The following is a 7,934-nucleotide window of genomic DNA, read 5'->3' as shown; positions in this document are numbered from 1 at the left end:
CGCGAGGCATACGTCCTCGAGCAGCTCAAGTCGCACAAACGAAGGCGCGAAGATGCGGCTACATCAGCGGGGGCGCCCACTGGCTCAGTGAGTTCTGCGGGACTTTCGACGAGGAAAAAATCTTGCAGCGGCTGAAGAAGCCGAATTAATTCCCTCTGCGACTTTTTCTTTCGTTAACTGCGGCAAAGAACGAGGGCAAAAACTCTCTTGCGTGTTGTTGTTTTTTTTTTTGTCAAATGCCGTGTGTGTGAGAGAGTGATGAATATTTCAGACTTTGTCCCAAGTTACGTGTGTGTTTTTTGTTTTTCGTTTGCTATTGATGCCGCGATTTTCCCCTTGCGTTCTCTCCCCGTTTGCTTATTCCTTGCTTTGGTTGCTTGTAGAGTACTTCTCAGTGTGTCCGCGTTGAAGTTGCTTTTATTCCAAAGTGTTTCTCGGGCGTGAGCGCAAGTGATGCGGTCCCGCTTACGGCGCTGCGTGGTTTTGGCGGCTACGCTCCTCCTTTTGCTTTCGGCTTTGCTTGGGGAGGCGCGGATTATTGTGGGCGATGGCTCAAATGCTTCGACGACGGAGGAGGGTGGGGCGAAAACGAAGTGGGGCTGTGTTGTGTGCACCTTCGTTGCTGGGCTGGTGTCACAGCTCAAGCAGTTGCATGGAGTTTCTGCGGGGGAGGCGCTCAAAATGTTTTGTGGTTTTTTTTCTCTTGGGGAGGCCATTTTGTGTCGGCTCGCCAGTCTTATCCTGTTTCACGGCGCCTTGCCTCTCATCGATGCTAACAAGACCGCTGACGTGGTGTGCCAGGCCTTGGCGTATTGCGCGGACGCGAGGTGCCATCTTTTTCCCCCCGGCCACGACACGGCGTCGGTGAGCGCCTTGCGGCGAAGGTACCGCCTCGAGCATGTCACGCCAGTACGTGTGTGTGCCGTCTTCCCGGAGGTGTGTCCGGTGAAGAGTGACCTGCGCCCCGCACACGACGCCGACGGGGATCTCTTCTCCACTCAGCGCGCCAAACGCGGGGGCGATTGGCGGGGCCGCGACTGCGATGACAAGGACCCCGCGGTGTACCCCGGCCGCAACACCCTGGACGCTGTCAGGGACGAGAACTGCAATGGTGTTTTTGGAGTGGACGGCGCCACAGGAAAAACGTACGAGGAATTGTGGTGCCGCAACTCCTCGCCAATGGGCGTGATTGCGCTGGGGGACAGCGTCACGGCGCACTTTGGTATCCCAAGCGGTTTTGTGACGATCCAGGAACTATCGCGTGCCGCCTTGGCGAATATTACCCGCGTCATCGATAATGAGTTCGATTGGCCGATGCTTTCGGCCATCACTGGTTTTGCCCCTGCGTCGGATTACAAACCGAATCGCGAGGGTCCCATGAGGTCCGTGTACAGCGAGTTGGTGAAAAGAAATAAATGTAACCATCGAGACTACCAGAATCTCGGCGTGAACGGTGCCTCAACCGCACGGCTCATTGAAATGATGGATTTTGTCGCGCGAAACCGAACTAATTCTGTCAAGCCGGTGTTTGTGTTTTTCTCGATGATTGGGAATGACGTGTGCGATCGTCCTCCCGGCGCCACCACGCCCGCAGCGTATTACGCGCACCTAACCACTGCCCTGGAAAAGGCTGAGGCTCTACTGCCAGCTGGAAGTCATGTTTTGATATCTCCTGTCGCGGATGGACGTGTTTTGTACGACGAAATGCACAATCGCACACATCCAATAGGGAGCCTTCATCAGGATGTAACGTACGCCAATTTTTATGATTTCTTGAATTGCGTTGAAGTTTCCCCTTGTTGGGGTTGGCTTAATACCAACGAAACAGTCCGTAATGCCACCTGGAAGGCGGCTCAGTTGCTGAACGCGCAAATACCTCGCATTCTAAACGAATCCGCGGCAAAATTCAAAAACATCCAGGTTCATGCTTTTGATGATGTTATTGCGGGTACGCTTCGTGCGTTTAACGGGCCCCGCTGGAAACTCATTGAGCCCGTTGATGGTTTTCATCCCTCGCAACTCGGTAGTGCGCTTTTGGGTGAATACTTGTTCAATAAAACTGTCGACCTGGGCATTGTGCCGCCAGTTAACCCATTTAACAACGATATCAGCGAACGTTTTGGTGATCAAGGGGGCTATTGATTTTACTCCTAGTGCGACTGTGTGTGTGTGCATTTGGGTGTGGGCGGGTGCTTTTTTGTTTCTCACTCGCTCGCTCGCCCGCTTGGTCGTGCTGATAGCGGCAATGGTGATGCAGCGCATCGAATCGTCTCAGTCGAAGTGTTCAAGTGTAGGAATTTATTATCGTTGCCTCTTCCACAGTGTCTTCTTTTTTTTTTAAAATCAGTTATTCGACTTTGGTGCGTTGCTTTTCTTTTGTTATTGCCTTTTTTATGTGCAGCTTTTGCTGCTGCCAGATGCTCGGTACATTTGTATAAATGTACGTCTATATGTGTAGATGCATAAGTTTTTTTTTAAAAAATGCCTTATTCCTCTGGGCGCTGCTCACGCTGTCTGTCGGGCGCACACTGAACCAAGCCGTTTCCTCCCATTCTTCTACCGTCTCGTTGTACAAATAGGAGCGACACTGCCTCACCCAGGCACATCATTCGTATTGTTTATTTGTATCCCCCCACCCCCACCCCACTCTCTCTTTTTTTTTTAATTCCGCCTTCCTTCTTTTCCATTTACGCTGTTGGGGATGGGGACTTCCCACTCCATCGGGGGAACCGCCACGAGCGGTCGTGGCCTCACTGGGCGGCAGGTTGCCGGAGCACTGACTGCTACTGCCGATGCTCAACTGCAGAGTCATCGTGATCGTTTGAGGGCGGAGGAGAATTCGCCCTTTTCTAGACAGCGCACCGTAAGTGGAGTCATCCAGACGCTGGAGGAGCTAGGAATTGAGAAGTACCAGGAGAGACGAGCACTGCGTTTTGAGGTCTCAAACAGTGGAGGGCAAAAGGAGATGGTGGAGGTGCATGAGTATGCGCCAGAGGTGTTTCGTTTCCTACGGCAACTTGATGGTTTTGATGAGGATAGCTTTGCGAACGAGTGGAAGCTGCCGGAGGATCGGCTGGCCTTGGAGCTTGGCGAGGGGCGCTCCATGGCACTTTTCCTCAAGTCCAAGTCAATGGATCTAATGTGCAAAACAATCGCGGAGGAGGAGGTGGAGGTGCTGCTGGGACTACTGCCGCAGTACACGGAACACCTTTCACGTAACACCAACACGTTGCTGACTCGCTTTTCGATGCTCCTTAAGGTAGAGAGCGGCGCCGGAGTGGGGTTTATTATTTGCTTTGGGGACGTCTTTGCGTCGTGTCCCGCGTTGAACGAGAAGTGGGACCTGAAGGGTCGCATACCAAAGCCCGGCAAGTACCAGCACTTCCTGAAGCTCATCCAACGCCCGGGGGAGCCGCACCCGTACCTTATTGAGACCCCGCGTGAAACCATCAATGTTCCTGAATTGACGGGATCGCTGGAGGGGCAGGTGGTGGTCGTCGCCGCCGCTGACCGCCACAAGCTGGCAACTCGCAAAGACAAGGACCTTACGCGTCTCTTCTGGCTGGAACGGCAAAAACGGAAGAAACTGATTCATGCCCTTTTGAAGGACTATGAATTTCTGGGCAACGCGGGAGTCATGGACTACTCACTTTTGATCGGTGTCACGTACAACGAGTCTAAAGTGTCGCGCTCCGGCAGGCAGATACGTAGTATGCGCATGACGTTTCCAATGGGCAGCGAGCCGACGCAGACTCTCATGGAGATTCGTCCGACGTCTCCACCGCGGGTGGACCAGGCATATCACGAGTTTAGCGCAGGCGTGAATAGTTTATACGAACAGGAAGTTTATTATATTGGGATTATAGATACGCTGACAAAATACACGTGGAAAAAGATGATGGCTAACTTTTTCAAGTCCTTCCTGTGGAAGTCTGAAACACTTTCAACCATTCCACCCATGGAATACCGCAAGCGCCTTTCAAAATATACCAAAATTATATTTCCTGACGTCGACCCCACAAATAACGCGGCCGCCTCCCTTTGATGGGGAGGTGGAATACTGCAGGGCAACTGCCACGCCTGCAAAAATGGGGTTTCACGAAGTCAAGAAAGCTGTCGGTGAGGAGTGAGACCGCTGAAATGTTGAACTGACTATCACTTTTTGTAAACTCTCAGACCAATTTGATTGTGGTTTTCTTTGCTTTGTGGTTCTTCTGTTTGCTTCCATCTACCTATCTTTCTCTCTCTGTGTATGTATGTGTGTGTGTGTGTGTGTGTGTCTGCCTCATGTTTCTCTTGACTCTTTTCCTTGCTTGTTTGTTTGCTTCTTTGCTTATTGCGGTTGGCGCGGACGGAAGAAACTTAGCGAGTACGATTTCTTCGATGTCGCAGAACATTTTGCTTGACTCCAACATCCGTGACTGGGTGCTTTTTCCCCTCATCGCCATCGTCATTTTCGTTGGCATGTTGCGCCACTACGCCGGCCTCCTCATGAAGTCGCCCCCAAAGCCCAAGATAAATAAAATGTGCTGTGTTAACATAGCGAACTACGGCAGGCTACTTCTGGGGGAGGGCAAAGCGCTCTCACCGGAGGCATTTCAACGGCGCGCGGAGGCAATGCGGCAAGGCCCGCTGCAGAAAAAGGTTGAGCTGGACGCTATGGAGATGATGAACGATCCCTCTATGATGGGAGAAATGATGAAGAACAACATTCTCATGATGGTGCCAAACATGGGTATGATGATGCTGGTTTCTTACTTCTTCTCTGGGTTTGTGGTGGCCAAATTTCCATTTGGACTTGCCTCACGGTTTCGTGGCATGATGCAAAGCGGCGTAGACATCATCAACCTTGATTGCAATTACGTGACGTCTCTCAGCATGTACTTTCTGATTATGTTTGGCTCCAACGGCATCCTGCAATTGTTGCTTGGCGCAGATGCGGATGGCGGCGAGCAGGCACTGATGTTGTCCCAAATGAGTGGCGCCAACCCACAACAGCCGGTGGATTACGGGAAGGTGTTCAAGTCTCTCGCGGAGGAGCTTGAGTTCACGCAGGGTTGCCATAAATGGGCGTACGAGAATGCCCCACAGTTGCTCCTGCAGGGGAAATAACAAGACGGGGGGCGGCGGGTTGCCGTCACCCGCGGCAGTTGTGCCCTTTCCCTCTCCCTGCCCCCTCTTCTCCGGCCGGTGGTCGCATGTGTGGCATGCGGCCTCAGCGGGAGGTTGGGAGGGGCAGAGGTGCAGCCGTTGGCGTATGAAGGATTTCTGCGAATACGAGGAAGAGGAGTGGCGAAGAAATCATCCACACGAACGAGGAAAAGGAAAGCAAAAACAAAACAAAAAGACAAGAAAGGAACGCGGGAAAGAAAGAAAAAAGGCAGCATGAGGCAGATAAACAACAACAGCAACTACACATCGGAAGCATCTCCTAATGACGTCCACTGTAAGAGCGAAGGTAACGAAAAAGAAAAAGAAAGATGAGACGAGACGAGACGAAGGGCTTTTTCTTTTTCTCCTTGTTTTGCCGCCAAGTGGAGCGCGTTCGACAGCTCAACTCCCTTTATTGCTTGGAGGAGAGGAGGAAGGGATGTCTGGACTTGTTTCACTTCCTCTCTCTCTCCCTATCTCTTTCTCTATTCTGCTTTCAGCCGGGTAATAGGCAGCGCTTTGGCTTTCGCGTTTCGTTAGGAGGGTACATAAAATGCGATCGACGTACAAAAGCCGTCGTTCCATCGGAACTTTCTTCCACGAGGACGAGTTGGCTCGCATGAAGCACACACACGAGCTGATGCGGCCGGGTTTTACGCCACGGCGTAACCAAGTTACGAACTTCATGGTAGGCCGCATCGAGCTTCCGCCGCTGAAGCTAAATAAGGCTCTGCCATCTACGCTGCCGGAGAGGAATGGTGCGGCGCGTCTTCATCGCAGGTTAGGCGCAGTGCCCGCCTGGAAAGACACCCTCCGACAAGGTATCCTGGCAACTGTGAAGCTCCCTCTCCTTGGAGCTCGTGACCAAAGCAGCACAAATAAGGCGAATCGTATCGATGCGACTCTCGCGACGATCCTTTCCACAAGGGCGGCCACAACCAGCGAGATTAAGAGTGACGCTTTGAATTGGTCTGAAGACGCTGTGTGCCTCACGAACCATGAGGAACCCATGCAGACCACGGTGGAGACGCCGCCCTTAGATGCAGCTGTAAAAAGTAAAGAGGAACGTGCAGTAGAAACGTTGGAGCGCCTGTTCCTCCCTTGCTGGCGTTTATACATGCACTTGAAGAAACTTCGCACGAAGCCGGTAAAGGTCTACAAAGGCAGTGTGCGTGTTCCTTCCCGTCGCCGCCGTCGTGTGAACGATGTCGCCATCGAGGTGATCCGTGCATTTCTGTGTAACGGGTGGCGGCTGCCTTTGATGGAGTTTCGTCGCTGGAAGGGTGAGGTGGTGAAGATTCAGCGCGTGTTTCGACGCCACAAGTTGTGCGTGGATGCCCGTGTGGAATTAAACTATCGCAAGGTGCGTGCCGAGTTGGAGCAAGCGTACTGGGAAAAAGTGGCGGAGGCACACGAGCAGGCGTTGGAAGACGGGCTCGCCAGAAACGATGATAACAGTGAAGCTGAAATGGGGGTGGCCAACTTTTTTCTCGTTGGTCCCCTCCCGGAAGTGTTCCTTCGACGTGAACTGCGCTCTGCCCTCTACCTGCAGGAGTATCATCTCCTGCAGGAGTCCTCGGAACAGCCAGATCGGACGTTCTTCTTGCCAACTTCGACGTGCTACGCCGTCCTTGACAATGTATGCTACATCACCAGTGTGGTGCGTAGCAGCCAGATATTACAGTCGCACCTCCTAGGAAGAGAGAAGAAAATTGCTGCATACTAAGTAGCTGTGTGACTAGCATCGGAAGAAGCAACGAATGAAAAGGGAATCAAAGGCCCTTTTCTTTTTACACCAAAAACGAAAACATAATGTTAAAAAAAAAGTCAAAAAAAAAGCCTCTCTCTATACTGCTGTATGCCGGGTGATGAAAAGGCAGCTGCACCCTCCTCGAGTGGGGAGGAGAGAAGTGGAGGCGCCTGCGAAGTTCACCGCTGCGGTTTTTCTTGTTTGGCTAGTTAGGAACCACTATGTAGGCAAGTTTGAGGATTACAAGAGTAATGGAGAGAAGTGGGGGAAAGGAATAAGTCAGTTCCGTCACATTTAGGGAAGATGAAATGCGGCGCTTTTGGCGTGGGTTATGAGTTACATCGTTGCGACGGATCGTTGGCGTTGGTGTATCTCCCCGATTTGGGGGGTACACAAAGTTTTGTTTTATCTTGTTTTGCTTTCTTCTCTTTCTTCACTGGGTGTGTCTCTTGGGGGGCTCAGGCCACCCACACCACCGTTTCCAATACTTACTTGCTTGCTGCTGCGCGTACCCCCCGCCCTTCCGTTTGCTCGGGCCCCCGCTGTTATTCTCATCGGTCACTGTATTCCAGCTGCCGTGATGGCCTGAATGATTTGTATTTTTTCTTGGCTCTCATGCTTTTATTATATGTTATTTTTATTGTTTTTTTTTCCATGATTATTTGCTTTTCTCCATTTTCCTATTCCCACATTTTGGGTTTGTATTTTCAATCCAGGCAGATGCGCATATGCGCGCTTTTTTGCGGCGGCGGAGCAACTGTAGTTGCAGATGTTGTGAGGGCAATAACCGTCTCTCTCGACCCCTCCCCCTTTTTTCATTATTATTATTATTATTATTATTAATTGTTATTACTACTATTTTTGTTTTTGCTTTTGCCGTTGTATGTATTTTTCTTCTTTCTCTCTTTACTTTTTTTTGTCTGCTGCCTTTCTTCCCCCCCTGGCAACGCCATCTACCGCCGTCGGCACGCTGCTGCTGCCGCTGCGGTGGTGGTGGTGGTGGGGGCGAAAGGGAAGCGACAGACACGCATTA

The 7,934-nt window shown here is 51.6% G+C and overlaps 4 protein-coding genes across 4 annotated transcripts, besides 8 other annotated features; all 4 read left to right on the top strand.

Moving 5' to 3' along the window:
* Positions 1-453: 453 nt before the first annotated feature.
* Tco025E_07067 (putative GPI inositol deacylase precursor) lies at positions 454-2,142 on the top strand (the record flags this gene model as incomplete). The annotated part of the gene is made up of 1 exon (XM_029373934.1): positions 454-2,142. One exon carries the CDS (start codon positions 454-456, stop codon positions 2,140-2,142), a length of 1,689 nt encoding a protein of 562 aa, XP_029225940.1.
* Positions 2,143-2,203: 61 nt separating this feature from the next.
* Positions 2,204-2,231: a microsatellite.
* Positions 2,232-2,701: 470 nt separating this feature from the next.
* Tco025E_07066 (phosphatidylinositol-4-phosphate 5-kinase) lies at positions 2,702-4,045 on the top strand (the record flags this gene model as incomplete). Its single annotated transcript, XM_029373933.1, has 1 exon — positions 2,702-4,045. One exon carries the CDS (start codon positions 2,702-2,704, stop codon positions 4,043-4,045), a length of 1,344 nt encoding a protein of 447 aa, XP_029225939.1.
* A 202-nt stretch (positions 4,046-4,247) lies between these two features.
* Positions 4,248-4,283: a microsatellite.
* A 22-nt stretch (positions 4,284-4,305) lies between these two features.
* Positions 4,306-4,335: a microsatellite.
* A 48-nt stretch (positions 4,336-4,383) lies between these two features.
* Positions 4,384-5,112, top strand: Tco025E_07065 (uncharacterized protein; the record flags this gene model as incomplete). The annotated part of the gene is made up of 1 exon (XM_029373932.1): positions 4,384-5,112. The coding sequence occupies one exon, from the start codon at positions 4,384-4,386 to the stop codon at positions 5,110-5,112; it is 729 nt and encodes a 242-aa protein (XP_029225938.1).
* Positions 5,113-5,612: 500 nt separating this feature from the next.
* Positions 5,613-5,638: a microsatellite.
* A 66-nt stretch (positions 5,639-5,704) lies between these two features.
* Tco025E_07064 (uncharacterized protein) lies at positions 5,705-6,877 on the top strand (the record flags this gene model as incomplete). The annotated part of the gene is made up of 1 exon (XM_029373931.1): positions 5,705-6,877. The coding sequence occupies one exon, from the start codon at positions 5,705-5,707 to the stop codon at positions 6,875-6,877; it is 1,173 nt and encodes a 390-aa protein (XP_029225937.1).
* A 421-nt stretch (positions 6,878-7,298) lies between these two features.
* Positions 7,299-7,332: a sequence feature (A-rich).
* A 386-nt stretch (positions 7,333-7,718) lies between these two features.
* Positions 7,719-7,753: a microsatellite.
* Positions 7,754-7,759: 6 nt separating this feature from the next.
* Positions 7,760-7,821: a sequence feature (A-rich).
* A 66-nt stretch (positions 7,822-7,887) lies between these two features.
* Positions 7,888-7,907: a microsatellite.
* Between the last annotated feature and the right edge of the window lie 27 nt (positions 7,908-7,934).

Source organism: Trypanosoma conorhini, assembly GCF_003719485.1.
Source record: "Trypanosoma conorhini strain 025E chromosome Unknown Tco_14.4_contig_00518, whole genome shotgun sequence".
In the NCBI taxonomy this organism is placed as follows: Eukaryota; Euglenozoa; class Kinetoplastea; order Trypanosomatida; family Trypanosomatidae; genus Trypanosoma; species Trypanosoma conorhini.
This window is presented reverse-complemented; position numbering and strand designations above follow the sequence as displayed.